The sequence below is a fragment of the Anguilla anguilla genome, chromosome 17 (assembly GCF_013347855.1).
Source record: "Anguilla anguilla isolate fAngAng1 chromosome 17, fAngAng1.pri, whole genome shotgun sequence".
NCBI lineage: Eukaryota > Metazoa > Chordata > Actinopteri > Anguilliformes > Anguillidae > Anguilla > Anguilla anguilla.
The window spans coordinates 4,232,315-4,260,109 of NC_049217.1; the positions used below are offsets into that span (position 1 = coordinate 4,232,315).

At 44.9% G+C, this 27,795-nt stretch overlaps 1 protein-coding gene across 1 annotated transcript in view; it reads left to right on the forward strand.

Annotated features, from left to right (window-relative positions):
* LOC118216198 (rhomboid-related protein 1-like) overlaps nucleotides 1–27,120 on the forward strand; it is a 55,323-nt gene extending 28,203 nt beyond the window's left edge. Inside the window, exons 5-8 of the mRNA XM_035397272.1 lie at nucleotides 1,962–2,074; nucleotides 22,775–22,875; nucleotides 24,325–24,385; nucleotides 25,834–27,120. Coding sequence (XP_035253163.1) covers nucleotides 1,962–2,074; nucleotides 22,775–22,875; nucleotides 24,325–24,385; nucleotides 25,834–26,105 — 547 coding nt within the window. The 3' untranslated portion in view covers nucleotides 26,106–27,120. The remainder of the gene's footprint in view (nucleotides 1–1,961; nucleotides 2,075–22,774; nucleotides 22,876–24,324; nucleotides 24,386–25,833) is intronic.
* Nucleotides 27,121–27,795: the final 675 nt, after the last annotated feature.

Sequence of the window (27,795 nt, forward strand, 5' to 3'; positions counted from 1 at the left end):
CCACACCCTCAAACTCACTCTGCATGATGTTTGCAAGATTATAACAAGCATTTGTAAGCTTATAATCTTATTTGTACAGGGAGTATTTCCTTAGCTAGTCTAATAAATTCAGGCTTACTTGAAGAATAGTCAGTAACATTCTTGTTTCATGACAAGTAAAGTTAATATGATCAGCTGACTGAAGCCACTTGTTCACTTGAGCAAACATGCATATTGCTTCTTTAAATCTGTGCAAGATAATCATTGATTGGTGAAATATAACAGAAAAGCTGCCCTCAAGTCAGCAAAATACTTAATTGAAGTTTGAGAAAACTATGAGGGCTACCTGGCAGGATGAAGAAGACTTATAATGTGAAACTATATAATAGTATAATAAACTATATGAATCAATAATAATTGTGTATCATAATGAGCATATATGTCCTATTAACTACTTCTACAATTGCAGGGATTTACACTTATTGGGCCTCATTCACAAAAATGTTCTTAAATTATTCTTACTTTAGTTCTTAAAAATGTTCCTATGAAAACCAATATGAGATTCATGACACATGTGCAGACCTTTGTTTTTGTGCATATTCCAGGTATATGAGACGATGAATGCTGGCTGTTTGTTAATTTTATGCGGAATCCTGTTCATAGGATTAGAATAAGGAAACAGCCATGAACAAATATAGATTTAAAAAAATGATGAATGCAGACATGTTCTCGGAAACGTTCTTATACGCAGTTTACGATCAAATGAGATCGTATACATGTGTCGTGAATGAGGTTCATTGCTAGTCTATTCCATCTAAATGTGGACAGGAATCAGGATAACACAGTTAAATTATATTTATAAAACTGTGCAGTCACAGTGAAAGTCCTCTGTTGAGGATATGTTTCTACTGTAAATTACTTTTAAATGGATTTATACACACGTTTATAGGATTATTCCATCCCAGGAATTCACATATCCACTTACATTCATTTAGAAAGCATTAACTTTGAATACTACTTAAATCCTCTCTACCCTATAGCCACAGTGCCAGTGACAATGCAGTTTCTATCAAAGTGGCATCGATTTTATAAGAATCGAGATGTGATTTTCTTAGTCAGGGTGGCTCCATTTTTAACTGTCTGCCACAAAGACTTGGAGTTGGAGGCTGTTATATTACAGATATAAGATCCCAGATGTGTTACCACAAAAACAAACATGACTACTCGTAAGATCTGTTTCAGCTGGAGAGCCAGCGTTGTTCTGCAACATTTATCATAGTCAACAGCCCAAATCATTAATCACGCCCAAACTCTTCAATCTTGCATTGTGAAACACACCCTGGTTTAAATGCACAAATTGTATGACATCACACAATCCATCTTTTTGTTTTAAGTAATTAATTAAAACACATACACAATTTACACATAGAGCACTTTCATTTTAAAGCTGACTGAAGGAACTCGTACAGTAGATTGTTGGCAGATGCAAGACGGAACTCAATAGTACTGAAGAACTTTAATGCCATGCTTATAAAACCAGATCTAACGTGAGCCAAATAATGTATAAATGCACAGTTAATGCTGTCCCTGCTACAAATATTTCCCGTGCAGGTGTAAATGAGATGAATGCTGTTCAGTGGCCTGAGACGTTTGTTTTTAGTGCCCCCTGCAGGTTTGGATGACTTGAGTGTTTTCCAGTGGCCTGAGACGTTTGTTTTTAGCTCCCCCTGCAGGTTTGGATGACTTGATTGTTTTCCAGTGGCCTGAGACGTTTGTTTTTAGCGCCCCCTGCAGGTTTGGATGACTTGAGTGTTGTCCAGTAGCCTGAGACGTTCATTTTTAGCGCCCCCTGCAGGCGTGGATGACTTGCATGTTGTTGAGTGGCCTGAGCTGTTCGCTTTTAGCGCCGCCTGCAGGTGTGGATGACTTTGAGTGTTGTTGATTGGCCTGAGATTTGTTTGTTTGTGCTCCTCCCGCCGCAGGCTGGAGCAGCTGGGCTTCAATGCGCTGCTGCAGCTGATGATCGGGGTCCCCCTGGAGATGGTGCACGGGATCCTGCGCATCAGCCTGCTCTACATGGCCGGGGTGGTGGCAGGTGAGTCCCGCCCCCGGGCCGCCTGGGGAACATTTAACCTCACACACACCCCTCTGGAGCTTCTCCTGGTCCTGTGGCCGAGGGGTCCTGCTGTGCTTCATGCGGGTTTGGAGGGAGGCGATGGGGGTTGTGGGTTAGCAATGAAAGCCATTTGTGAATGGGCCAAAATACACATAGATGTACCGTACATAGAATTAAAAATACTGTCGGAAAAACTGGAGGTTACCGTGGCTCAGAGGTATAAACCATGCAAAACGGAGGCAGGCATGCCACATTGCGTATGAAATGCACACGAGCAAATACACATTTCAAATGTGTGTGCGTGTGAAACACTGCCCATTCCAGGGCTCAATGTACTGATCTTTTTTTGGGTGAAATCCACATCTGGCTCACTGTCAAATACAACCCTGTTGGCCCCTACTCAATCCACTGGGTGTAGCAGCTGCATTTACTCAATGAAGGATGTGTGAGACCAATTTTTTGGATACATTTTTTGGATACATTTTTCAAGTTTTTTAGACATTTAAATTTCAGATAATTTTTTGATTAAAAAAAATATTTAGATATTTACATTTGACGTTCCTGATGACCTGGCAACTTTGCATTGGCTGGGATAATAACATTTGGCTTATAAGAGTACTGCAGGTGGGCCAGCAAATCTGTCCCAGAAAGGAGACAGAAACTTTATTTAATAATAGTTTGAATTCATTAGGGAAAGTGAGCCTATGGCAACTTGAGAGTTAACCTATAGCAGCCATTGAAAAGCAAGCAGGTCATAAGAAGTCTCTGTAAATACATAAAATGGGCTTCACTGGCACTGTCTGGCCCAAACAAAAACACACTGTAAAGCTGAAATGGTACTTCAAAAAATCCCAAGAACTATAACTTTTAACAACAAAATCAGCCTTCTGCTTTCCATATCAACACGCCCTGTGGTTAGGGATTTTTTTAGGAAATCATTTTCTATAAGCCACTTTTTTCAGTTGTTTTTTGTTTTGTTTGGCTGGCTCAAATCATCCATCCAAAGGAAAGCAAACGTCCTTACTTACACACAGTATGGAAGTGATTTAACATTACATGCTATCCTCATACTTATTTTTGATTTATATATTCCGTGATGCAATTAATAAATAAATAAAACGCTCGTTGAGAGTGATGGAGCAACAGATTTTAAGTCTGTGTGTTTACGGATCTATAGTTCATACCCGCTCATCCTGATCATGATCACAGGGGGTGCTGTCCCAGCGTGCATTGGGTGAGAGGCAGGAATACACCCTGTCCAGGTCACCAATCTATCACAGGACACACCACTGACTCACACACTCATACCTAGGGGCAATTTAGAGTCTCCAATTAGCCTTGCTGCATGTCTTTGGACTGGAGAAAACCGGATTACCCAGAGGAACACAGGGAGAGCATGCAAACTCCACACAGAAGGCCAGGATTCAAGCCGTCTTGATGTGAGGTGGCAATGCATCCCACTGCACCCCGCGCCCACAGTACATCTTTCAAAAACTTTTTATTTCCCCAGTGTGTTCTGTTCTGATTTCTTTTCTTTTTGCATGTTTCTCTGTTTGTTTAAAGGAAGGGTAAAGTCAGAACCTAGATCAGCGCTCCATATGTGCTTAGTGGCCGTGATATGCTTGATATGTTAAATATATTTAAGCTTGTGCCCTCTCGGTGCATAAGAAGCGCACAAGTTGAGGACTGCAGTGTTTAAACTGAGATGCAGACATTCAACCTGGGAAGGTGCTGAATGAAATCGGGACTGTGCAGCAGCCTGGAGAAGCTCAGTATGACAGCATTCGGGGAATGGGTTTATTTAAATCGGAGCTCTTTGTGTGGATCATCCTCCCTGTCATTATTACGGGGCCATTATGAAATGTGACAGAAGTGTCACTCACTGAGACCACGATTAGGACAAACCTACTCACAGTGAAGTTAAACTACATCCTTTACCCTGACATTATCGCAAAGATAAATGTCACTGGCACTAGATACATGAGTGATTTTTGTGGCGATCATTTGACTTTTCTTTTGAAGCTGAATAACCTCTTGATACCGTTAAACCCGTCTTTAAAGAGGACTAGTTAAACGGGCGGCATGACATCAGCACCTGCAAATAACTGTGTCCTCCGAGAGTTTTACTCCTCTTGAACTGCTGTTCTGTCGGAGCCAAGGCTAACGGCGTTAATGGAACTGCCAGTGTGAGGAGAGAAAGAGAGATGATGAGGAGAGATAGAGCACTCTCTTCCCCTCGTGGAAATACCAGCTACCAGCCTAAGATGGATTCCAGCTGGAACCGGCTTCTGCTCTAGCTGCGTACCATCTGGAATTTGGTGAAGGCCGGTTTTCGGTACCAAGCTGGCCCGCCAGCTGGGCATGGCCTTGCCAGCACGTTTGCTCTCTTGACCATCTTGTTTGCCAGCTTGACCATCTCCAAACCATGTTTGAAAACCATCTGGACCAGCTTAAAGCCAGCCTTGAACCAAGCTGGAATTTCCACCAGGATTCATTACATTACATTACAGGCATTTAGCAGACTCTCTTATCCAGAGCGACTCGCCCAACTTTTTACATAGCATTTACATTATATCTATTTATACAGCTGGATATATACTGAAGCAATGCAGGTGAAGTACCTTGCTCAAGGGTACAACGACAGTGTCCTACCCGGGAATCGAACCTGTGACCTTTAGGTTACAAGCCCAGTTCCTTACCCACTGCTACACTCCCGGTCCAGCTCTCCTGTCTGTTCTACGTAGAAGATGGACGAGTGCTGTTCAGAGGAAGTTCTGAGCTCCTGCATACTCGAATGCTTTCTGAGACCAGTCTGCTGGCTCCTGCATACTCGAATGCTTTCTGAGACCAGTCTGCTGGCTCCTGCATACTCGAGTGCTTTCTGAGACCAGTCTGCTGGCTCCTGCATACTCGAATGCTTTCTGAGACCAGTCTGCTGGCTCCTGCATACTCGAATGCTTTCTGAGACCAGTCTGCTGGCTCCTGCATACTCGAGTGCTTTCTGAGACCAGTCTGCTGGCTACGGGCCTCCTCCGTGCTCCAGTAGCAGGTTATTCATCTTCCTCATCCTCACTTGCGTATGCAGTGGCAGTGACTCAAATCTTGCCTGGGGCATTGATTGCACTACCATGTGAATGCGCTGGAGGTAAGAGTCAAGTAAATCACCCTCTTCTGCTCCCAGTTTCAGGCATGTTGGTGGGGGAGAGGGAGAGCTGCAGAGAGGTATAGGCTGCACGGTGGCCGTAGCCTTGCGTAATTAAGACAGATTTCACAGCAGTGTCACGTGAGCCTCTGGGAAGGCCCGTGGAGTTAATGAGTCGTGATCACGAGCTTTGCCAGAGCTGGTGCCAGGAAAAGGCCCACCTGCCCTGGGAAGGAGTTTCCCACCCCCACCTGGCCCAAACAGACACGGGACACTCGCAACATTCAGGGAGCCCCTCTTTACGAAGTCAGGAGTGATACAAATGGGGGTGCCCGTCTTGGACCCTGCCCGGTCCGTGCGATGAAAGCGTCATTGCGGCAGAACACTCAACGCCTCTTTGAATTCTGTTGGGGGATCTGCAGTGAGACAGTGCAGTAGTATCAATCAGGGACGCACCCAATGGCTGTGCTGTTAATACGTACGCACTCAGTGCTGTGCACTATTAATGTGCAAAAACCAATGCCCTGTGCTGTTAATAATTACAGACAAATGCCCCATGCTGTTAATGCATACTCACCCAATATCTTGTCCTATTAATATACTATGTACACACCCAGTGCCGTGATCTATCACTATATACACACTCAATATACACTGCGCTATTAATAAATGCACGTCTAATGTCTTGCTCTATTAATAAATACACTCAATGCTGTGCAATATTAATAAATGTACACCTAATGTCTTGGCTGTTATCATACACACACCCAATGCCCTGTGCTATCAATATATACACGCACGATGCCCTGCTCTATTAATGAATGCACGCTCAATGGCGTACGCTATTAATAAATGCGCGCCTAATGTCTTGGCAGCTATTATACACACACGCAAAGCCCTGTGCTATTAATATTTACACACCCACTGCCTGCACTGTTTAAGTAAACACAACCAGTGCCCGGTACTGTTAACAGAGAAGTCCCTGATGTGTTTCAATGTCTCTCAGTGTCAGAGTGGAACTTCACTATGAATTAGCTCAGCACTTGCGTACGGTGCGATCTGCTTTTGTATTCAGGTGAAAAGCTGGTCTTTTTATAGCACGCGACGATTGCAAGGGTGAGACTGTATGCAAACAGAAGGGTTTATCGCCCCCGAATCAAAACATTAGTCAAAGGGACGTGGCTTCCCTTTCACCGCGAAAGACCGTTTCTCTCAGCAACGGTACAGTCACTCAATCTGCACGCATTACCGTTGTGGGGGTAGTGCCATGAGCTCACACATTATAATAAACCGTTATGGAAATAGTTTCATAGAGCATTGAGGAATGGTTATATTTTCAGATTCTGTAATAAATTGCCAGTGCATTTATGAATTTAACTAGCCAGGGTTTTTTTCTCTCATCTTCTGAAGGCTTCCAGGTTCACTACCACCGTTTTTGGTTTTTTTTATGGTACCCATTAGCTCCATTTGCCTTGCAAGCTGGCAAACATACTGTATCGTCTGAGAAGTATAATTCTGTGCGAAATGGAATCACTTTTAATGTAGAGGGACGGTATAAGGCCTGGGCGTCCACAAAGGTACTGTAGGGGGTGCGCAATTATACTCTCAGCATACCCCCGACCACCTATGGTTCACGTACTCTGTAAAAACTTTATACCTATTCTTTAAATATATCCCTTTAAACTCTTGACCTTGTGATGGGGGTCCCCAGGAGGCCTTCAAGCCGGGTTTGGGGGTCCCTGGTGTGAAGTGTCAGCTCCGGGTAATGAAACCTGAGCCGGAGTCTGTAGACCTTCAGCTCTGTTTGGATGGCTGTAATATTCACACAATCCTCCTGTGGCCCAAACCTGCACATATTCATAATAAAGTGATGGAGAGGATCCAGGATTCTTTCGCAGAGCTATTCTGGGACTTCCAGTTTTATTATCATTTTTCGGGAACGTTCTGCCTGAATCGTGAACTCGATTAAGTTTAATAGGTTCTTACCGCAAAATCACCTGCACCAATCCGAGCACCTTGTCCCAAGATGACCGAAAGAAACAAAAAGAAAATTAACACCGCACCCACCCGCTCACCCACCCACCCACACGCTCAGACTGCCAAACTGCACCTGTCAAATTTGCACAAAAAAAAAGGAAATCAAGAAGGAAGCGGAATTATATTCTTGAGAGGAGCTCGTCGGAGTGATTGAAATTCCACGCAGTCAAACTGCTCCCGCAGCCTCCACAGTTTAACCGAGCGATGGTGGGAGGCAGTCTCTGGGGACTCAGGATCAGGAAGCACAAGACACCGTCATATGAGGGGTTATTTTTAGAGCGCCCCCTTTTAAAACACTCGGTGGGTGTTTTCCCCTCGAGGCATTTACATTTATACAAACTGCATTTTTTTTTTTACTGCTTGAACAATATTTTGAAAAAAAATTTTCTATTTTTTTTTTAAGTTGTTCTGAAATATTCCTGCCCGTTTTTGCAGTAGGTGAAGCTGAGGTGTAGCACGGCGCATTTCTCACTCGCAGTCATTAATCTTTCTGAAGTCGCTCCCGGGTTCCAATCCACAGAAACCCTCCCTTACTCCACATACTTACGAAATACATCCCCTCTGGCCTCGCGCACGCTTACGCTATATTTATCAATAAATCAATCCGTCGATTAATCAGTTCGCGCTTACGTACAAGTCGTCCAACTGAGATTCACTGCCGGCCTGGGGACTGTGGTAATTCTCGAATCTAAGTTTGTGGAATAACGTGACTGAAGCAGCGGATAGATTTGCTTTGCAGGGGCTTGCTGTTGAATGAGTGGTTTCACTCTCCTGCTAAAGCATTTCAGTGCTTGGGAGCAGGGCCCGATTCTAGGCATGGGCGACAAGCGCGGGCACCAAGGGCGCCATCTGTTTGGGGGGGGGGGGGGGTTGGGGGGGCGAACAAAGGGAAAAAAATTTATTCGCGCCTTGCGTCCATGATAGTCGGCAGCCGGCCACCCACCTATCCCAGTACGCACTCCCATATGACAAGCTCAAAAAGATTAACCAACCTTCGGGGGGGGGGGGGGGGGGAAATAATTCTGCGAATTGTGATTGTCAGTTCTCTCCCTGGCTATTCGCTGATACTGCTGAAAGTGATGTAATTGTATTGAATGTAAAACAGTAGGGTACGATGCCATTGAATGCATGCGGGGGAAGCATATTTAAGTCAGCCTGTTGTAGACTGTGGGTGTTAGCTGGCTAACACTGCTAATTTAGCTTTTTTGTAGCACTGCTTCATTGTTTGGCGGATAGTACCATTATTTTTGTCTTTTCTTTTTTTTTTTATTTAATCATATTTATTGTTTCACTGTGAATATCCGTCATGTGCACTCTCCTGTATAATAAACATTTTTTGGGGATGGGGGGGGCGGAGTATGGGCTGGATCCAGTTTCCTGTGCCAGCCTACCACCTCTCTTTTGATTGTGAATCCCGTTGCCATAAATCACAATTTCCTATGCTTTGGAGCACTGGGTGCTGCATTTGGACCAGCTTAAAGGTGGACAAAATATGATTTTGACACAATTTCATCAAATATAATTAGATTAAGTGCTGCACTTGCCTCACCTTGAAGCTGGAAAGCATGCCACAAATTAGCATGTGCATAATTTTGAAATAATGTGTTCACTTGGCAGTATTTCTGAGATGGAAGAATATTTTAACATATTCATGGGACAGATTTGGGTCAAGCTTTTCTCCTCCTGCAGAGAGGTGTGTTTTTCAAGACTGAGCATAAATAATTAACCAGTGGTTTTTAGGAGCATGGCACTGATATCATCTATAGGCCATGCCCTTCTCAGTCACCAGACCTGAACCCAGTCAGGCTCTGGTGGAATATTCTACACTAACACGCAAGGCGACTTTTCCAACGGAAGAATGGCATCCGTAATATTCCTCCTGCAGAATTCCAGACTCCGGTAGACTATGCCATGGAACGTACAGGACATGACAGCCGTAGGTGGCAGCCCAACACTCTATTACGTGATCTTATTCAATGTCTGTACATATGTGCACCCAACCTGTGGACCCATGCTTACCTGTGCCTCTTCACCCTTCTACCAGACTCTCTGGCTCCTCCCCTTTCCTCCTGTACTTCCTGTTCTGCACGCGCATCTCCCAAACCTGTGCACCCATGCTTACCTGTGCACTCTCCACCCTTCTGCCAGACTCTCTGGCTCCTCCCTTTTCCTCCCGTACTTCCTGTTCTGCACGCGCATCTCCCAAACCTGTGCACCCATGCTTACCTGTGCACTCTCCACCCTTCTGCCAGACTCTCTGGCTCCTCCCCTTTCCTCCCGTACTTCCTGTTCTGCACGCGCATCTCCCAAACCTGTGCACCCATGCTTACCTGTGCACTCTCCACCCTTCTGCCAGACTCTCTGGCTCCTCCCTTTTCCTCCCGTACTTCCTGTTCTGCACGCGCATCTCCCAAACCTGTGCACCCATGCTTACCTGTGCACTCTCCACCCTTCTGCCAGACTCTCTGGCTCCTCCCTTTTCCTCCCGTACTTCCTGTTCTGCACGCGCATCTCCCAAACCTGTGCACACATGCTTACCTGTCCACTCTCCACCCTTCTGCCAGACTCTCTGGCTCCTCCCCTTTCCTCCCGTACGTCCTGTTCTGCACGCGCATCTCCCGCCCCCCTCTCCCATCCTTCCCCTCGCCAAAGCCTTCGCAGGCCTGTGGAGCGGCCCTTTTATTTCACAGCTGGGGCGAAGAGCCGCGGCGGCTACAGAAAATCGATAACGCCGCGGTGCGGGGAGAGAGTTACCGGTCCTGCAAGGGACAGGCCCAGCTCACCGCCCCAGAAGGAGAACCCTCCGTGAATCATTGTAAGAGGCCGAAGTATCGAATTCTGCGGAATAAGGAGAGACCGAAAACAAGAGAGGGGTTGTCAGCGGTGTTCAATATGTTGAATGGATTATATTCATGCTCGGTTCAGTTATAAATAAATAAAAGAAGCAACGAATGTTTCCTAGCAGCACGTGGATATTTTATCAGCGAATACCATGGGAATACACGTTTCCATCCGAATTATGCATTCGTACATGAATCTTTTTGGGGCTAATGTTTGTGCTTTGTTTCGGACTTCAGTATCTGATAGTGAGCGCAGTTATGACTGAAAGGGCTCTGAGACACAGGACAATGTGGTGAATATGGGCTGGAATTTAATCTTCTAACCAGTGACATGTGTCCAGTGGAGTGCACCAGAATTCCTGAAGTTTGGCTCCACTTAAACCCAGGAGACTGCCATGGATGGGACTCCAAACTGGAGTGTGGGGGTGGGATATGTCTGAGCCAGAACCACCCCCCACCCCCCCAAACCAGGCCTGCCAATCACAGCCCTTCTCATCAGGGTTGGATAGGGGAGAGTAAATAGAGGAATCTATCATAACAAGCCTCTAGATCAGGGCCCCCCTCAAACCCTCGCACAGTGCTCTAATCTAACTGTGCCTGGATAGCACAGAGCTCTAATCTAACTGTGCCTAGATAGCACAGAGCTCTAATCTAACTGTGCCTGGATAGCACAGAGCTCGAATCTAACTGTGCCTGGATAGCACAGAGCTCTAACCTAACTGTGCCTGAATAGCACAGAGCTCTAATCTAACTGTGCCTGAATAGCACAGAGCTATAATCTAACTGTGCCTGGAAAGCACAGAGCTCAAATCTAACTGTGCCTGGAAAGCACAGAGCTCGAATCTAACTGTGCCTGGATAGCACAGAGCTCTAATCTAACTGTGCCTGGATAGCACAGAGCTCTAATCTAACTGTGCCTGGAAAGCACAGAGCTCGAATCTAACTGTGCCTGGATAGCACAGAGCTCGAATCTAACTGTGCCTGGATAGCACAGAGCTCTAATCTAACTGTGCCTGGATAGCACAGAGCTCTAATCTAACTGTGCCTGGAAAGCACAGAGCTCGAATCTAACTGTGCCTGGATAGCACAGAGCTCAAATCTAACTGTGCCTGGATAGCACAGAGCTCTAATCTAACTGTGCCTGGATAGCACAGAGCTCTAATCTAACTGTGCCTGGAAAGCACAGAGCTCGAATCTAACTGTGCCTGGATAGCACAGAGCTCTAATCTAACTGTGCCTGGAGAGCACATAGCTCTGATATTTCTCCGGATTGCACAGAGCTCTAAGGAGTGTAGATTGAGGAGAGTATGTATAGTGAGAGAATCTGCTCATTACATTACACTTCCTCTTCGGGAGTCTGCACAACAGCATGCCTGTGCACTTGTGTGAGTGCTTTCGAAAATTGCTGTGGTTGCTTGTGAGGAGACGTTTGATGGAATCGCAATTATGAAATCGGCATTTCTCTCTTTATCTCTCTCTCTCTCTCTCTCACACACACACACACACAGATAAGCACACAATTTACCTCAGATTAGCTGCCCGCCTCTTTCTTCCTCCCTGCAATTATATCTGATCTCACCACTATTTAAATTCTGCACAGCAGCAGAGAATCAACAGCAAGCTTTCCCCAGGCAGGCCGCCGTCAGTGGAGACTGCAGTGGAGTAGGTGAACTCAGGTCTCCCCAGCAAACATCAGAGCGCTGGTGAAGACGGAATTATTCACTAGCGTGATTCAAGCGGATCCCATTCTGTTTGTGCCGGGCTGGGTTCAGTACTAGGGTCTGTACTGAGGTCTGTGCCGGGGTCTATGCTCGAGTCTGCTGCAGTGGGGTCCGTGCCGGGGTCTGTACTAGGGTCAGTACTATGGTCTGTGCTTGGGTCTGCTTTGGTGGGGTCTGTGCTGGGGTCTGTACTGCGGTCTGTGCTGGAGTCTCTGCTGGAGTCTGTGTAGGAGTCTGCATTGGGGTCTGTATTGGGTTCTGTACTGCAATGTGTACTGTGGTCCATGCTGGGGACTGTACTGTGGTCTGTACTGTGGTCTGTGCTGGGGTCTGTGCTGGGGTCTGTACTGCGGTCTGTACTGCGGTCTGTACTGCGGTCTGTGCTGGGGTCTGTACTGCGGTCTGTACTGTGGTCTCTGCTGGGGTCTGTGCTGGAGTCTGTACTGCGGTTAGTACTGTGGTCTGTGTAGGGGTCTGCATTGGGGGCTGTACCGGGGTCTGTTGGCTATGCAGAAAGAAGCTTATTGATTTTTTTCCTATCACTGCATTGCACCCAGGAAACATAAATATTATCACATTTCCTCTCAGTTGGGAAGCAGGGCATTATTTTATGAAGACAGTCCCTGCCAGGAGCAAGGTTGGGCAGAAGATTTAGGCGTCCGCGTGAGCAGATCACCGCTGTGGTGTTCTGCGGCCCCCTCTTCAAACGGTGACAAGTATGACAATGAACTGCTTTTCAGTCACAAGCTGATCCCACAGCCACCTGTGATGGACAGAGATGTTTATAGTCCATAGAAGCGATTATATCACATGGTAGTAATATAATGTGATAATTTCATGGTAATAACAGAAGGTGCAGCAGGTACGTGGGGTGTCAGGGTCGTACATTTCCTGCCTCGGCAGCTCCCCCTGCTGGTGGAGACGGTAGTTAACCAAACAGCCTGGGAGGAAGGTCCTGCGCACAGGAGTTGCCTGTTGCTCCGGATCTCCTCGCTCCCCAAACAGGGAGATCTCATTACCTTCCCACCATCTGTCCGTTCTCCTCCGCTCCACCTCTCTCCGGAACGCGCCGGTCACACGGCGCCTGCCAAGGCGACGGAAACAGGTGACGTGGGATTCGCAACTCCCCGTGCAACAGCCTGTAAAACCTGTCGCTGGTAATTTCCAGTTTGGTTGAGCAGGGAATGCTCAACTGTTGGTCTATATCTCCTCGATTCAATTACGGTATTTGCCATTAAAGCACAAGAAATTGCGTGAAATCTATTACTGAGATTTAAATTGGAATCACCCCCCGCCATTCTGAAAGAGAAGGTTGGTATACCTGTCTGTGGATGGCATATAGTTTAGCCTGCTGTGTTTTCTTAGTGGTCAGTGTCCATGACAACAGGCTTGAAAAAAACTAGAGGTAGATATTTAGCAAAATGACCAATGCCGTCTTATTTCAATGCTCATTGGCATGTGCTCTTACAGAGTTTCCCTATGCTCACATTTAGCTTCAAATGTGTTTTAATTATTTTGCTTAAAGGAACCAAAATGAATAAAATGGTACCTAAATTGCTGAACACTTAGCTCATGATTAAGCATTTGTTTTCCAACTATTGCTGTTGCAGAGTGTTTACATTCATATTGAGCAATTCACACGGCTAATGTTTTTTTAAACACTGAACACTTGTGTGAAGATGCACAAATTTTCATATTAGGGTTTTCAAGGAATTATTTCATTGAAAATAAACCTTCTCCCTTCTCTCCTGCGGTGCTATGGGAGGTGTTTAATATTAACAACTAGTTGACATAGCGCCCTCTCGATAGTATTCGGCGAATGAAGCCTCTTTTTTAAAATCTCTGCATCAGCATTTAGCCCATTAATTCAATTAAAATATAACCGAGCTGCAAGGACCCCTTTCTCATTCCTTGGGTCACAGGAAGGTCTGAATTCATCCTCCTGCCAACGGGTCGAAAGAGATATATGAGGCACTGATTGCACCGGGCTATCTGAGGGAAATAAATTGTATTGGGAGAAAAATCAAAGGGAGTTCATTGCTGCTCTAAATCTCCACAGATACCGCGCACAGATGGAACTGGAGGGGAATTTCTCCTTAAAGTCCCAACCAGCTGCAACCAGATTGCTTCGGTGGCTGCTGGTATGCTGGGCGTGTGTGATTGTGTGCGGGCAGGCCAGGACTGAAATGAGCTTTATAACCTTTGCTGTAGGCAATGTGGCAGATGCATGCACTGTGACCTCTGACCCTTTGCCATTGGATGCTTTTTTTGCGGGGGTGGGGGTGGGGGATCTGGGCCATGAAGCAATAAAATGTAATAAATAATAAGGGTTCCCCATACTTCTCCATGGAGGCCGTAGTAGTCCTCCACGCAGCCTAGAATGGCTACTGAGGGTGATGTCACGCCGACTCACTGTTCTTTCTGTTTCGGGATGAAGGGGAACTTTGGCCAGGGATGTTCTGATAGGCTGAACTGAGATTTCATTGCAGGTTGTCCACCAATCCTGTTCTTGAAAACACCATAGGATTTGGGCACAAATGGGGTGGGCATGAACTTTTGAATGTAGGGTTTAATATTAGAACTTGGCATTCGCCATCTTGGCAGGATGTTGACTGCATTGTGCCCATGAAATTAGCAGTCATAAGACTGAAAACCATAGACAGGAAACCATGGTAACACATAGCTGTCAAGGTAATCATGATAAATATCCTATGTGGGAAGAAGAATAATGGTGAATGTGCAGTGTGGAATCATATTCAACGCAACTACATTTTGTGAAATTTGAATTATGATAAACTACGGTGAAACATGATAAATAATAGTAAATATCCTTTGTGAGCAAATATTCATGGTAAATAGGCTGTGGAATCATAATTAGTGGGAATTTTTTTTTTTTTTAAGTTGAATCATGGTATAATAATGTAAATGTCCTGCCTGGTATTGGACCTTTGGTATATAAACAACAACTTTCTTTCAAACCACATTACTAATTTAACAAAAAAAGCTTGAACCTAAACTTGGCTTCCTTTATAGGACTAAGTCTTCCCTTTTTATGGATAGCAGAAAAAGATTGTGCAGGCTACAATACTGCCAGTTTGTGACTATGGAGATGTCCTATATATGCACACCACAATCTCTGTTTTAAAACCACTGGATGTAATTTATGATACATGGTGCACTTTATGTTCAATCAAGGCTAACGTGTAAATATCCTGTCTGGAATTGGATCCACGGTACACATCCTCCTTTGGAAGAAGAATCTTGCCACATATGCTGCATGGGATTATTATCAGTATAATTTGGCTTGTGGAACTAAAATTTGGGGAAAATTTGGATTTTATACATTCCTTGTATGTGTGGTAAATATCCTCTATGGGAATATAATAAAGGTATGTGCTGTGTCTTGTTCTGGAAAAACATCATTCCCTTCAAATACAATAATCATTTAATTCAAAAGTTTCGGAAGAAGAATCATTTAATTCGAACCTTGTTCTGTCTGAACTCTAGCTCTTACGGGCCCCCTGTTTAGTGCCACTAACTCCTATCCAGCCAAAGCCTCTGTACAAAGATAAAAGCTTTGTAGGGGGAGCTCATCCCCGTAAAGAAGCACTGTGTCCACAACAAGAACATAAGATGTGCTGCCAAAATAACTGCGACAACACTGCAGCTACAGGAGAGGCCTACAAATACAACCGGCCATTAGTATTAAGTGAAAAAGGGAAAAAAACTCAGAAATTAATATGTATAAAAAAACATTCTCTGCTGATATTCTCGGCCGTCACGCACTGGCCAGTTTAATCTGCGAGGACAAACTACTGGAACGCCGTTTTTAAAAACAGTCAGATAAAGCACATTTTTTCCCGCAGCAAGCCAGCCCGAGAGACTGCTGACAAAAGCACATAACTGTGCAAGAAAAGCAGTTTTTCTGTATCATTCCGTGAAATTACATTACGTTTGCCGGACAGAGCTTTCTGAAGTCGGTGTTCTGTCGCCCAGACGCTCTAAACCGTTCGCGGCTTACGATGGCGAAAGATGCATGAGACAAGGTGGGGGAAAGCTGGGACCACAATGAAAGATCTGGAGAATTTCAAGTGAAAGGAGATTAAATAATTTGAAATTTGAGAATTTCATTATTAGCCTTCTACTTGCCAGGATTCCAGAAAATCATAGTTTCCAAACCATTTTTGTATTGTGGAAAAAAAACGTATTTGTATTTGTCATGCGATTTGTATTCTTCAAATATTAGAACATATTGTACTGAAGGTACTTCCTCAAACAGTAATATGCATTCCCCATAAGTTTTATATGACAAATACATTTGAAATATATTTCATTTATGTTTTTCTGCATTCTCTACAATTGTATGTGCTGCTCTGCCCAAGAATCAGCCTGATGTCTGTTAGGTCAGGTTTTTCTCAGAAAGACTTGGCATGAATGCATGTTTGTGCGCATGCATGTACCAGAGCTCATACTGTCACGGTTGAGGAGGGTGGGACGCAATTGCGGCCCGAGGGGATCTAAAAGTTAACCCTGAGGGGTAACCACAAAATCGCCGAGCGATAGAAAGGGAAGGGGAAAAACCAAATAATAAAGAGCCAAGTAATCGCTCCCTCCACTCACTGAAACTTCTGTCAGCGGGCTCAGAAAACTAAAAGAAATGAAACACTGCCGCAGCGTAGCTACCCAGAAAGAAAACCCCCACTAGAAAAACAGAGTGGAGTAACTTACAAAAGAAAATGGACACTCGCAGCCTGGCGGGTATAAAACAAAAGGAAAACTAAAGAGACGAGGGCAAAACGTCCTCCACAGCGCAAAGAGATAAACTAAGAAACTAAATGGTGATCAAATCTGGCAGATAGGATCAACATGGTAACTTCTGCCGATTCTCACACCCCTACACACCAAGAGTCTGACAAACAATGAGTCTGCGCTGAACCCCAGAAATCAGGGGCTAGATATAGGCCTCCCACACCTGACCCTCATCAGGGACAATTAGCTCAGAGCAAATGCCTGTGAGGTGCCATCACCTCACCATAGCACTCACACACCTGCCCCTCGTCAGGGTCAATTAACCCGCAGAAATCAGAGTGAGAGTTGCCACCACCTCACACATACATGTACAGGTATATGGAACACAAGCTATGTCTAGCCACAGCTTAATGAGGAATCAGTGGCTAACTGAAATAGCATTAACTAAATAAGGTACTTCTCTATGCTGTCTGGGCGGGTTGCTTCGCGTCTTGTGAAATGATGTGGGATTGTGAGAGCAGGGCATTTTCTTTATCCTGCCCTCCTTATTGGCTGCAGTATGGCAGGTCGTATGTAGCAACTGTGTGGCTAACGGGCTTCATTCGTCTTGACTCGACTTAAAGATTCACAGCTTCACTCAGCTCTATGCTTCATGCGAGACCCTTAGAGAAATTTGCATCTTTTTTTTTATTATTAGACATATTCTGAATTTTTATTACCCATAGCTCACCGCAAGTAGAATTTTAAGAATCCAATTTATTCCACTGAATTATATCAGCTACTTCTATAAAAAGACTGAGAAATTATTGTATATATAAGGTCTGATGGATTGAGGACTGTTAAAGGTTATACGGTTTAAGGTCATCTCAAAAAAACTGATGCAAAAGGTTAATGAAAACTTCCTGAGAAATAATACCTTGCTTCTAGGGATTTTTTGCACCTAATTTGTTGAACGCTCAACATCTTGCTTTCAGCTGACGAAAGGTTTTTCTTATTATTCAAAAATAAGTAAATGATCGTATAACTCATACCTGGCATGTTGCAGGGCTATGAGTTATACATTTAAACTGTGCAGCAATTATACTAGGATCCCAAAACCCATGATGATTGAAGTGCTAAACGTAACAAAAAAACGAATCTATGCTTAACAAATTTGGTGGGATTACTATGTGGATGATCAGTGTTTGTAATGGATATAACATTGAAAGCTATTGTCTAATGTTTTTGTTTTTGTTGTTGATCATAATACATTTTACGGTAGAAAGAGTGGCCCATTTCACACAATAGATTCTATGGATTTCATAGTGGTTAATAGTGTGATTCTGTGCCCTTCCTCAATGGAAGCTGGCGGCAGGGGGCCGGGGGGGGCTTAAGAATAATTAACACTAAGAGATTTATAGTGCACCCCCATGACAAGCTCGGTAGGAAACAGGCAGTAGGAAGCACCAAAGGGTATTACTGGAATACTATGGAATATCTGCCAATGTCATGTAAATAGAGTGTTCATGTCATGTTTTATGTACCTCATTAACTGTGGCCCCACCCCCTTTTTTCAACGAAGGATCAATTGCTAATTACTACTCACGCTCAATCTATCATAGTGTGAGAAGTAGGACTCATCCCATGCCTTACAGACACTAGGGCTGTGCTCACTATAACAATGTGGCAATATGTTTTAACTTACCACGTCCACGTATTGACACATGATTGCTATATCAATACATTTATAATTTCTTAAACTCATTTCCATAAACCATCTGTATTTGTGTTACAAGTGCCGTTTTAAGTTCACTTCAAGTGAACTTTAGTGGCTTTAGTATATTATTTTGGCTGGCATTGTATTTCTTAAAGTTTGTCGTTTTTTTATGTTTATAACAAATAACCTCAATGATATATTACAAGGTTTTAATTTTTTTCCCATTCATATTCCCTCATGTATTGGGACATGTATTTTTTTTTGTGACCCATGCATTGGGATATGTACTGCATTGTGACCCCTGTATCTAGGTATTTAGTGTCACCAGTCAACTGAAAATACCCAGTCCTAAAAGGTATCCTGGGCCTGTCAGTGTCCAGTGTCTGCATCTGCTCCACAAACTGAGCCCCTGAGTCGATACCAAAAATCACCATACCACCCGAAATAGGAAGAACCTCATACAAGGACAATGACAGCCATCATGATAACACACTTGTGGAGTGGCCATTTCTAGAATGGCACTTATTCAGTAAGCTGCGATTTAATCCTGCGTTTGTTGACAGAATAAGGGCTTATTGTAGGCCCCCACCAGTTACTGCTGAAACGGCTTCTTCAGGCCACAGGTTGCCTGGAGGAACCCCAGCAACCCTGGGGAGATGTCCAGAAGGCCAGCCGCCAACGCACAAGCCCTTTCCCCTCAAACCCAGGTCCAGTCAGCCGGAGAGGAACTCAAGCATCGTTTGTAGCTTTCAGTCTACCTGTGGCTGGTGTGTCCTTCCTCTCTGATGCTGTCGCTGTCTGTGTGATTTTTTTTCTCCTCCGTGAGCCTGAGAAAAGCTTCTTTTTTTTCTTCCTCGTCTCAGCCCAACAGTCCCCCCCTCTCCTCCCCTCCCCTCCCCTCCCCTCGCCTCCCGCTCTTCCACGTTCCCGGGTCAGTGTCGTCATGGAAACAGTTTGGCGGAGAGGGTTTAGCGGTTTTCATTAAGCAAATATACAAGCGCAGACACGCGGGCCTTCAAACGATGCATTCTCTGCTGCAGGCACCTCGTGGCACATTAAATACAACTGCGTTTCCACCTGAATATCTCTCTCTCTCTCTCTCTCTCTCGCTCTCTCTCTCTCTCTCTCTCTCTCTCCCCCCCCACCCCCACCCCCACCATACATTATTTAACAAGCAGAAATGCAATCCCCCCGTATATTACCTTTGAAAATCAGGCCCTCAGAAGGAGCGCTTATAAAGACATATAAAACGGGGCCTTTTTTCGTCCCCGGAGAGGCCCGCCAGAATTAAATTGCTGAATAAATTCTCGCCTCTTCTGCCAAACGGGTATGCGCATTTTCGCCAGACCTGGGTAAAACAACCAATGACAGAGAGAGATCTGTGCTTGCGCTGTCCTAACAGACCTGGGGAAAACCAACCAATGAGAGAGAGAGATCTGTGCTTGCGCTGTCCTAACAGACCTGGGTAAACCAACCAATGCTAAGAGAGAGAGATCTGTGCTTGCGCTGTCCTAACAGACCAGGGTAAGACCACTCTGCTCCAGAGAAACACCAGCGCTAAGAAAGAGAGATTTGTGCTTGCACTAACTCAAAATACCAGGGGGATGTTTTTTTACGAAACAGGGTTACCGAGAACTGCACTGAATAAAACCTGGAATAGCTCTTTTTATACTTCAAGCCATGTTCCAGATTTGGAGGGTTCTGGGTTTTACTCAGCGCAGCTATCCAGGTAACTTGGTAATCCTGCTTTGTGAAACAGGGGCCAGGATATGACCACTCCATTCCAGAGAAACACCAGTGCTAAAACAGGTAGATTCACTCCTATCAGGTCTAGCGCCCTCTGCCTGCCTTTTCGCCATTCTGCAGCATGCGTTACATTTCACCATTTACAAGAAGCTCTTACCCAGAGCAACTTAGATTACATTTTCTTTTTTTTTTTTACATAAATCTTTAGTCACTTCCATTTATAGAGCCTGATCTTTTACTGAAGTAAATCAGGTCAGGCACCTACCCACAGCCTTTGAGTTATAAGTCCATTTTTCTAATCATTTATGCTGTACTGCCACCCAGCACGACAGGAAATCCTGCAGCCAGAGCCACACGTCCTCTGTCCCAAACGCACTGGGCAATGAGCGGCAGAGCTCCTGCCAGCTTTCATCAGTCCGCACAAACAGCCAATAGGAAAGCTTTTCTAGATACTTCCAAATACTTTTTTAATCCTACTTTTAACTGTGGACCCTGTTCTTCTCTTTTCATTCTGGCTGAGTGTTTAGACTATTGTGTTTGAGAGATCAGGGTGTGAAAAAAGCATGTGGAAGTTTGGTTGAGAGTCTAAAGGTCCAGGGCCTGGGGTAAAACCCGGAACCTTCCCAAAATTTGGAACATGGACTGAAGTAAAAGAGCTGTTGCGGGTTTTACTCAGCACAGTTATTCAGCTAACTCAGTAATCCTGTTTGGTGAAACAGGGCCCAGGTCACTGTCTGTGTGCCACTTTAATCACTGAAGTGTTTGTGGTGGCTGGAGGAGGATCTGCAGAGGACACGTATCCCAGCAGGCAGCAGGTCTCGTTAGGCAAGTGCCCTTCAGAGCTGGCCTGAGCTCTGTGTTGCTCTTGTTGCCAGCACTACAGTGGTATGGTTTCCAGGGTCATTATGACTTCCTGAGGCTGATCCCTATTTGAGGCAGAGGGGAAGAGCATGCACAAGCTCTCTAGTCCCAGAGTCAACAAATGGCTTCAAAATTAATGCGATCAACAAAGACACCAACGGACCTTGTAAATATATTTTGAGGATAAGACAGAGATTAAGAACTCCACTCATCTCATTTGCCTGTTAAATTAATTCTGGCGCAGGACTCTCGAGTCCAGCTAAAGACCGTAGTCTACATGCTGAACGCTGATAAATTGAGATCGTAATGCAGTTTCGACTGCATCATAAGAGTAGGTGGCCAGTGTACCCCCCCCCCCCATCTCAGACTATGGAATCTCACCTTGAGAGCTAGGAAATTTTCCCCTTTTCGCTCTAGAAAGTCACTCAGAATTGCTGGACACAGGGAGGTTAGCAATTCCAGTTAGCCACATTTTTATTTGGCTACAGAGCAAGAGAGCTCAAAAAAAAGAAAATCTTCACCTTTCCCCCTCAGAGGTTCTGAGCACTCACTAATATATCAAAGATGAAAAACCAAAGACATTAAAACTTTTCAGCTCAGTTGTAGTTTGTCTTGCCTCAGTCTCCGCTTTCTTCACTGTGTAAGTGAGCACACCTTTAAGCCCTGGGCTGATTCGCCAACGCATCTCAGGTGTGTGCCCACTCAACGAGTAGGCGTGGCTCCAGCCAGCCACACAATCAGAGCAGCTTACTTGCTTCCTATTGAGTATACTTATATGCAACTTGTGCACTCAATAGTTATATTTGAATGCCACTGATCTGCAGTGTTGTTCAGTGATTGTAATTTCCTATGGAAATGAAGAGCACCTGTAGTCTGAGCAAATGTAATTCCACAACTGAAGACTCTTGAAAAGCAACATCCTTAAATGTTAGAAAATGCCTTAAAGACCCTGTCAAGTTAACACACAGCAGTCAAATCTGCAAGGGGAGTGACATAACAGATTGTTTTCCTCTTTTTTCATGGTAGTCATGAACTCTGCTGTCATGAACGGGCGTCTGAGAATCCTGCTGTGTTTTATTGTCATTTCATTGTCATTTATATAAAGGCCTAAAATCACATATTCCCAGAATGAGGCGATCTTAATCACTGTCTTGTTTTATGGGAATAAAAATGCATGGATCTTCTTGTCAAGCAAACACGTTCTGTTTGGAGTATTGTGATTTATTGTGGCTTATAAAATTTTATGCTCCATTGTCTGTTTGTTATGCATAACATATTACCTCAGCAGACAGGTTTCATTTGTCAGAAAATCCATTCATGCCATTGAATATCTGTTGGGGACAGTCAGATTTAAATGGATTCGAATCTCCAGGCTTTCAGTCATACCCCACTAGGAATCTGAACCTTTTGGTTATAGGTTTGGCTTTGTGCTACCGCCGCTCTTCACTGTCACTGAGAGTTGCTTCTCTGCCGTAGCCGTCAGCTCTACTTCCCACAAGACACCGGCGTAGCTACGGAAACAATGATGAGGACAGGCGGTCGTACGGAAGGTGTCAGCGCCAGCTAAGTTAAATTAATGATGTTGCTGGCAGGAGGTCTTTGTGCGCTACACTCAGGTGCTAGTCCTAATCTCTCACTGAGGAGGAACTAAAGACGCTTCCCGTGTTCATCATTGTTGATTCTGGCTGCGTACTGCTGGGACAGTTTTAACTGTAATTTGTGTTATACATACTGGCGTCCAGGCAGAAATTTCACCTCCTTAAATAGATGTTAGTGTTGGGCGTAGTGTGCTTAATGACCTCACCTGCTTCACCGGCTCTTTCTCTCTTCCAATTTTTTCCCTCTACCTCTCTCTCTCTCTCTCTATCTCTGTATCCCTTTCTCCAGGGTCACTGACGGTGTCCATCACAGACATGAGGGCTCCTGTGGTAGGAGGATCCGGGGGGGTCTACGCTCTGTGCTCAGCACATCTGGCAAATGTTGTCATGGTAACTGGCACCGTCATGGCATCCGTTGTTATCGTTATCAGTATTAATGAGGAGGAAATGTCATGCTGTGTGTGAGGCTGCTCTTCAGTGCCAGGCTGTGTGTGAGGCTGCTCCTCAGTACCAGGCTGTGTCTGAGGCTACTGCTCTGTACCAGACTGCTGCTACTCATGTGTCTAAGCGGAGATGTCTGAAATGGTCTATGTTAAATATGATGCTTGTCCACTGAGCAATTCTCACTGCTTACATGAAAGCTGTGTGTGAGCTCACAGTTTTTACTGAAGGGAACAGCATCAATTGCAGTTGTCCTCAGGCTTGAATTAAATTTAACATTCTAACCTATGGTTGGCTCAGCTAAGATCCATTGCTTTAATCATTGCAACATATGCTTAAGTGATGATACTGTGTCATCCAATACTTTAGCATAATTCAAAATTAATCAGTGTAAACGCTACTATTGTTAATTTTAGGATAAAAATGATACATGACAAAAGGTTTTCAGTGTAAATATGTAGAAGGGACTGTTTTGCATTCAACTTGCTGAACATGACCTCCCCTCAGAAACATGTGTGATTGGCCAAGATCTTAACAGGGACACTGCTCTTTAGAAAGGACCAAACACTGCTTAAACACTACTTCCTTCTGAGCAGCAGGTGGCCCCACTGAACCAGGACCCAGGTGCATTTGCACCCATGTGTGTGTGTGTACTGTACTGTGTTTACGAGCCCTGTGTGTGTGTGCCTGTGTATGTGTGTTTGTGTGTGTGTGTGTGTCTGTACACCTGTGCATGTGTGTGTGTGTGTGAGTATGTATGTGTGTTTGCATACCATGTGTGTATGTGCGTTTGATTGTGTGTGTGTGTGTCTGTGTCTGGGTCTGTGTGCCTGTATCTGTGTCTGTGTGTTTGTGTGTGTGTGTCTGTCTGTCTGTGTCTGTGTGCAGGAAATTTTGTGTTCAGAGACTTTGTGGCTCAGTGTGGCCTGAAAGCCTCTCACCTGACATTAGCATTTCCCAGCATTCCTTAATTGGCTGGCCCACCCAACCTCTCGTCTTCGTAGACACCTCTCCTGGCAACACTGCTGCAGTTGTGCTGGTGTATAAAACAGAGGGTCAGAAGAAAAAGAATTGTGTGCTATTAATAAAAACTGGGTGCTGAATCCCACAAAAACTATAAATGTTTCCTGTCTGGAATTTCAGGCTGATTTTTATTGTGAAGAGTACTACCTTCCTCCGATGCACCATTGTAACCCCACCCCACCCTCACCCCCCTTTCCACGATCTCCTCGAAAAAGAAAAAAGGGGGAGCAAATAAATACTATTTTGTTTAGGGGCCCCATGGGCTCAGGGGCACCCCTGGGTGTGCACAGCCCACAGGAATAATGAAAACTGGATCATTACTGCCTTTTTATACTGACAATGTATGCGTCATTGATGAGGACGTTTGTGTTGCAGAACTGGGCGGGGATGCGATGTCCATACAAGCTGCTTCGAATGATCCTGGCCCTGGTGTGCAGTAAGTATCTGTATTACTGTGGTTATAATACACTTAATACCCCACTGAGATACAGATCTACAACAATTTCATTTCATAAAAAACATTACAGGTTTAGCTGTAGGGGACACCATTTTCAAAAGTTCTCTACATTACGAATCCCTTTGATAGTAGCGCTCAGAATCTGACTTCAATTAATTACAAAATTTGAAATATAACAAAGTGAAATGTGGTAAGCTGGTATCCAAATGTCTGCATTTTTTCAGAAGTTATTTGTTCATTTCTCTGGTGTGGTGCTGCAGCGAAGCTGTACTGTCTCTCTGGCGAGACACCGGGGCCCTTTGGTTAATGTGGAGAGAGCCCTCAGCGGTGTTACTGAGCTCAGCAGTGTTCTTGAGTGTGGTTGTGGTCTGTACTGAGTGTGGCTGTGTTCTGTACTGAGCGTGGTTGTGGTCTGTACTGAGTGTGGCTGTGTTCTGTACTGAGCATGACTGTGTGCTGTACTGAGTGTGGTTGTGGTCTGTACTGAGCATGACTGTGTGCTGTACTGAGTGAGTCTGCTCTGTACTGTGCTAGCTGTGTTCTGTACTGAGCATGACTATGTGCTGTACTGAATGTGACTGTTCTGTACTGAGCTAGCTGTGTTGTGTACTGAGCTAGCTGTGTTCTGTACTGAGTGTGGCTGTGTTCTGTGCAGAGCATGACTGTGGCGTGTACTGAGTGTGACTGCTCTGTACTGAGCTAGCTTGTGTTCTGTGCTGAGCTAGCTGTGTTCTGTACTGTGCTAGCTGTGTTCTGTGATGAGCTAGCTGTGTTCTATATTGAGTGTGTCTGCTCTGTACTGTGCTGTGTTCTGTACTGAGCATGACTGTGTTCTGTACTGAGTGTGACTGTTGTGTGTACTGAGTGTTCTGTATTGAGCATGACTGTGTTCTGTACTGAGTGTGACTGTGGTGTATACTGAGTGTTCTGTACTGAGCATGACTGTGTTCTGTACTGAGTGTGACTGTGGTGTGTACTGAGTGTGACTGTGGTGTGTACTGAGTGTTCTGTACTGAGTGTGACTGTGTTCTGTACTGAGTGTGACTGTAGTGTGTACTGAGTGCGACATAGGGCGACATAGCTCAGGAGGTAAGACCGATTGTCTGGCAGTCGGAGGGTTGCCGGTTCAAACCCCGTCCTGGGCGTGTCGAAGTGTCCTTGAGCAAGCCACCTAACCCCTAACTGCTCTGGCGAATGAGAGGCATCAATTGTAAAGCGCTTTGGATAAAAGCGCTATATAAATGCAGTCCATTTACCATTTACCATGAGTGTTCTGTACTGAGTGTGACTGTGGTGTGTATTGAGTGTGACTGTGGTGTGTACTGAGTGTTCTGTACTGAGTGTGACTGTGGTTTGTACTGAGTGTTCTGTACTGAGTGTGCCTGTTCTGCTCTGTGCTGAACACAGCCGTATCCTCTCCCCTGCAGTGAGCTCAGAGGTTGGCCGGGCTGTGTGGCTGCGGTTCTCCCCGCCCCTGCCCTCCTCGGGGCCCCAGCCCAGCTTCATGGCCCACCTGTCGGGGGCGGTGGTGGGCATCAGCATGGGCCTGCTCATCCTGCGCAACTACGAGGAGAACCTGCAGGGCCAGTGCTCCTGGTGGGTCATCATCTTCGCCTTCGTCACCTTCCTCCTCTTCGCCATCTTCTGGAACATCTTCGCCTATGAGCTGCTGGGCGTGCAGATCCCGCCCGCTCCCTGAGAAAGGGGCCGGCCCCGCCCCCTTCCTTTACCCATAATTCCATCTTCAGATTAACCCTTTCACTCCGGAAAACAGTCCTCTCACTCAAGGATCCAATCTTCAGGATACAACCGCTCTGCATCTAAAGAGGTTCTACTCACGTGTGTTTTCATACTCCACATGAAGGGATTTGGCCCCAAATCAGTCATCACATGACCCTTCGGTATCCAAGGCGACCAAGAGATTTTGGAGGGCAAAACAATCTGCATAATGTTAGCCTGATGAGAGGAATAGATATGTATGCAGGAATTACATTAAGCATGTGAACGGGAAAGGGAACACAGTGTAGATTAGATGTGTGGTACAGCTATGACGGTGAGTTTCACTAATCTGTGCCCTGTACCATCTGCCCTCCAATATCCCACAATGCATTAGCAGACTATGAACCGCTGAAGTTTGCATATGCCACTCTGACATTGCTCCTGTTAAAAAAAAAAGACTCAAAGTTCAAGCAAGGCAACCCTGACTGCCCTGTCTCTGGACTGTCTTGAACCCTCAGTCATCTGGTTCTAAGAGATGCTGATTCCTGTAACGGAATGTACTTGAAATGGTGCATCTTTTTTTATGTTGTGCTTATTCATTTGTGAGCAGATGTACCACGTGTCCTTTATTTATCCGTGGTTATTTATTTGTTGTTTCGTGGCAGGAAAATGCTAGAAATTGTGAATTATTAATTTATTTTGAAGTTATTCATTTTGCGTCTGATCTTCTGAAAATGTGAAATGAAACGAAATCCATTGTATATAGAAAGAAAATGAGACAAAAGCTTGCATGGCCAACTGACTGTCCTTTTGATCTTTTTTAAACACTTTTCTTTGTTAGAGACTGAATAGTAAAATCATCATGGTCAGATCTAAGAACTATTGTGCGCTCAAGAGAAAAATGGAAAAAAGTGGCAGTAAAAAAAAAAAGAGAGAGAATAGCTTAACGGGGAAATGAAATGCCAAAGTCGAAATGAAGTCTAAACGGGGAATAGGTGTCAGAAGTCGGGGAGGGGAACGGGCCAGGATTTTATTCAAACGAAATTCTGGGCTGTCTCGTTCTTTAAAGAATGCCTCTGATTGTTTGGGTTCTCTCGTTAGCCACTTCTTCTCTGTTGAATATTTATGCCCGTGAGAGCAGACGATATTAACAACGCTGAGTGCTGTCTCCACCCAGGGATTCCAAAGGCTTTAATCAAGAGTGAGGAACCTGCAAACTGCGGCTTCATATTAGGAATTGCACATATACTGGATAACTTCCACCTGCATTGTATGATAACTTGTCCCATTCTTTGCCTAAACAATCAGAAAGGATGTTCGTGTCAACTAATCACTTTGTGAATGTGCTTGGTTATTGAAATTTTGATTCATTGGTGACGAGGAAGTGTTCAGTACTAAGGTGGTTGAATGGGCTTAGGGATAGTGTCTAAAGAAAGACTTGTTTGTGGTTCAAATGAATAATCTGGGTTGTTAGATTCTCAATATCTACCTTGTCTGTGCAACGGGTGTGCTGCGCAGGAGAGCAGCTTACGATGCTAGTCGTGATTAGCGAAAACTGACCAATCAGGGCCTGAGTGGGTGTCTTATAGTTCCTGCCCAAACCGAGGTCATCCAGAACTGACCAATCAGGGCCCAAGTGGGTGTTTTACAGGCCTGCCCATACTGGGGCC